Raw genomic sequence first — 3,909 nt, 5'->3', positions numbered from 1 at the left:
GCACATTTGAGCACTTCGGTAGGGCCCGTACCTCATAGGAGATGGTTTTAAGAGGGTGGGGGTCTTGACTTAATGTCTTACTACGTCACCTCAGGCTATGCTTGGACTCACTTTGTCCTCTAGGATGGCCTCCACCTTGTGATCCTCCTGCCTCAGCCTCAGCAGTGCTCAGATGGCGGATCTGTGTACAGGCATTCTTGACAGGCACTCACCTGGCTCCCCACCCGCGACCTGCCCACATCAATTAACAGCTAGGCAGATTCCTTCACATACCTGTATTTTAATCAATAAATATAAGTGCCAAGACTCACAGGGGTTCATGTTTGCCCTGAGCTTCGGATGGTGGGGCAGTGAGGCTCTGCCCAGTAAGGCCTAAGGCTTGTTTTATACAGAGAACAAGCTACCTAACACTGCAATCACACACCGATGTCCTCGCGGGACGGCTTCCACGGCCAAGGGAGGGACTGGCTTCTCTACACTAGACTTTCTCCCCTTGCAGCTGGTTCCCATAAGCCAGGGATGTACATCTCCTGCCTTGAGTGATGCAGGTTTAATCCCACTCACGGTAAAGGACAGGGACAAGAGCTGGTGGAGCCCCAGGCTGGTGCTGTTCAGGCGGTGTGTGCCCCTACGGCTGCACTCAGGGCCCGGGTGGCCTATCGCAACCCTGGGCAGCTCCCCACCGTCCCACTCCTGGCAGTTAGTGGGATACTATGGACTCTTCACGAAGACCCGGGGTCAGGTGAGACAGGACAAGTGTGGCACGGATGTGACCTGGTGACCAGAGCACCTGCCAGCCATCCCACGGGATGGGGCTGGAGGCAGTCGTTCGCCTGGCTGTTCCCGTCACTTGCTATGGCTCTTCTTGGGGACAGTCCTCTCTCTAAGCAGTATGGAAGCAGGGAGGCTTCGCAGCAAGTCTGTCACAGGTCTGCACTCACAGCTCATGCTGGTTTCAGCTGTGGCCACACCAAAGTCCTGGCAGCAACTTCAAACTAAGTCATTACTGAGTCCAACAAACAGAAACCAAGGAAAAAAAGACCGAGCAAAAACCTCAGAACGTGGGCTCCAAGCCGTTGCCCACTTGCTTAGTAAACAACAAACCAATCGCAAGCATCTAGGTGGCAGGTGCCCCACTGCAGGAAGGCGCCAGTGACTTCTGACTCCATCTTGACAGTGTCGGCTACACAGGACTCCAGGACAAGCTAGCTGGAGACCAGGTGACAGGGCAGAGGTCTCCAGACCCAGACAGATGCCACTGAGGAGGCCCCGGTACCCTTCTGCATTGCCACGGAGAAAGACCATCTTCCTACCACGTGACCCTGAAGGTTTCTAGAACCAACAGTCGGGCTCACTCCACTGCCCCCCACTGCCAGTAGGCCAAGGGGACAGGATGCTTCTGCTTGGAGAAGGCCAAAGTGCAGGCGGGTTGTGGGCCAGGCTCAGTGCAGCTGGATGAAGGCCTCCAGCTCCTCTGGGATGAAGCCCTTATAAGGGACCTTGTTTCTGTCCAGGGCACGGGCGGCCAGGCACTGCAGTGTTACATAGTTGAAGGGCTGCACGGTGCTCTTGGCCAGCAGTTTGGCGTCCAGCAGCTCATAGGCAGTCTTCTTGAAGGCGTTGGTGGCATCCATGTGGGCCCCGGCCTCGATGAGTGCATCCATGATGGCTGGGCAGTTGTTTTGAGCAGCAATGTGCAGCGGAGTGTTGTTGTCGAAGTCCCGGCTATCGGGGTCAGCCCCGCAGTCCAGCAGCACCCTGACCACATGCAGGCAGGGGAAGACACCCACACGGTAGCGGCCCACGTTAGTGGTCTCCTTGTCCACTGCCATGTGCAGTGGGGTGAAGCCGTTCTTGCCGCGCGGGGCACACTTGAGCAGGCGGTAGACTGTCTGGTGCTTGAGGTGTTCCTGGCTAGGGGTGCACTCCACCTTCTCCAGCAGGTACAGCAGATGGAGGATGATGGCGATGGCTTTGGTAAACTGCGCCGAGTCCCCCGGCTCCTTGGGCAGCTGCAGGGCCCGCTCCACTTCCCGCACCCCTTTGCTGAGCACGCCCATGAGGTCGGGGAAACCAAGCTGCATGCCCAGGTTGCCCTTGGCGGAGCGGTCCTGCAGCACATAGGAGAAGAGCTCCGCAAATGACAGGAAGCTGCTGGCCGTCATGGGGCTCAGTGGCTCCAGGTTGCTCTGCTGCATATCCAAGGCATACTTCCAAAGACGGATACAGCGCTCGAAATTTCCAGAGTCTGCGTAGACAGCACCCCGGTACCTTATGTAGTATGAAGTGTCAGGGTGCGAGGGGCCCAGGATCCTCTCCCGTATCAGCAGGGCCTGCATCCGCATCTCATCAGGATCTGTGATGAGGGCCTCCAGCTCTTGGGGCGTGGTCACCTCCCTGGAATAGTCGTAGGCCAGAACCAGTTGTTGGGGCTCGGGCTTGGGGAGGTAGTCCCCACCCTGGTGGCGGAGCTCCATCGCCCTTCTCCAGTGCTTCAGGGCTCCGAGCAGATCCCTTTTCTTATCCACGTAGGTGGCTCCCAGCAGCTCCAAAGCCTCCACGGCCGCTTCACGGCTGGTGGGGCAGCAGCTCTCATAAGGCTCTGCTTCCTCAGGGGTGGAGCGGCCGCTGCTTGCCCCCTGGGGGGACCCTTCCCTGGGCAGCTCCACCCCCGAGAGATGCCCGTGGCCGGGCTGCTCCTGGATGAGGTACTCCACGATGTTGGTGTGCCCGGTGACACTGGCGGCCAGCAGCGGGGTCATGCCATAGCCGTCGCGCTCCATGCGCGCGTGACAGCCCAGCAGCAGCTGCAGGATCTCCAGGCTGCCGGACTCGGCGCAGTCGTGCAGGGCCGTGTTGCCCTTGGCGCTGCGCCGGTTCACCTGCGCGCCGCGCTCCAGCAGGTAGCGCGCGATCTCGCGGTGGCCCTTGTAGCAGGAGATCATGAGGCACGTGTGGCCGTGGCGGTTGGCTACCTCCAGGTCGGCCTTGTGCTCGCCCACCAGGTAGCGCACCACGTCCAGGTGGCCGTCGAAGCAGGCGGCGCGCAGCGGCGTGGAGTTGGTGCGGGTGGTGCGGTTGACCGAGGCGCCGCGGCGCAGCAGGCTCCGCACCACGGCCAGGTGGCCCGCCGCCGACGCGGCCCAGAGCGGCGGCGCGCCCTCGATCGTCTCGCCGTCGAAGTGCACCGAGCCGCCCGCCTCCACGCTGGCGCCGCAGTGGTCCACCAGGTACTCCACCACGTCCAGGTGTCCGCGGCGCGCCGCGATCAGCAGCGGCGTGCCGCCGCCCGCCACCTCGCCCAGCAGCTCGTCCAGCTCCTCCCGCCCGCGGCCGGCCAGCAGCTTCTGCAGCAGCTGCAGCTTGCCGTCGTGCGCCGCATTGTACACCGCCGTGTGCAGATCCATGCTGGGCGCCACGTTGCCGGCTCTAGCCGGGCCGCCTGTCGCAGGAGACAACCTTCACTTTCTCCCCCGCCGCCATCTTAGCGGTCTCCGGGCGGAACGAAATGGTCTCCGCGACGGGGCACGGACGGACTCGGCGCAGGCATGCTGGGAAATGGAGTCCTGTGAGCGAGCGAGAGCGGAGAAAAGACTACATTTCCCGAAAGGCATAGGGAGAACCGCTGGGAATCGTAGGCAAAGTGGTGGGCAGCACCGAAGGGAGGACAGCAATTTGGCCAGGCCAGGCCAACGATCAGTGCCACCCTGGGAAATCGGTCACGCCCGTCCCGTTAGTGAGTGTACGGCGGACTGCAGGAAGCACGTTCTCGCTCCGTTCTACAAAGGACACCGTCACCGGCAGGGATTGTACAGGGGGCTCGTGCCCTGCTCCCTGGAAGTGACATTGCCCAGGATCGTCGGCAGGAAGCGCGGTAGTGCCAACAGAAGCGCGGGCGTCCTCCCGGCC

The 3,909-nt window shown here is 61.6% G+C and overlaps 1 protein-coding gene across 1 annotated transcript; it reads right to left on the bottom strand.

Moving 5' to 3' along the window:
- Window positions 1–260: 260 nt before the first annotated feature.
- On the bottom strand, window positions 261–3,528 carry Fem1a (fem-1 homolog A). The gene has a single exon (XM_057772168.1). It carries the CDS (start codon window positions 3,405–3,407, stop codon window positions 1,443–1,445), a length of 1,965 nt encoding a protein of 654 aa, XP_057628151.1. The 5' UTR covers window positions 3,408–3,528; the 3' UTR covers window positions 261–1,442.
- Between the last annotated feature and the right edge of the window lie 381 nt (window positions 3,529–3,909).

Source organism: Chionomys nivalis, chromosome 6, assembly GCF_950005125.1.
Source record: "Chionomys nivalis chromosome 6, mChiNiv1.1, whole genome shotgun sequence".
In the NCBI taxonomy this organism is placed as follows: domain Eukaryota; kingdom Metazoa; phylum Chordata; class Mammalia; order Rodentia; family Cricetidae; genus Chionomys; species Chionomys nivalis.
Note: the sequence above shows the minus strand (reverse complement) of the source record. Positions and strands in the feature narration are given on the sequence as shown.

What these genes read in the sequence shown, in the direction of transcription:
- Fem1a (XM_057772168.1), bottom strand. Translation starts at nt 3,407, where the DNA reads ATGGATCTGCACACGGCGGTGTACAATGCGGCGCACGACGGCAAGCTG.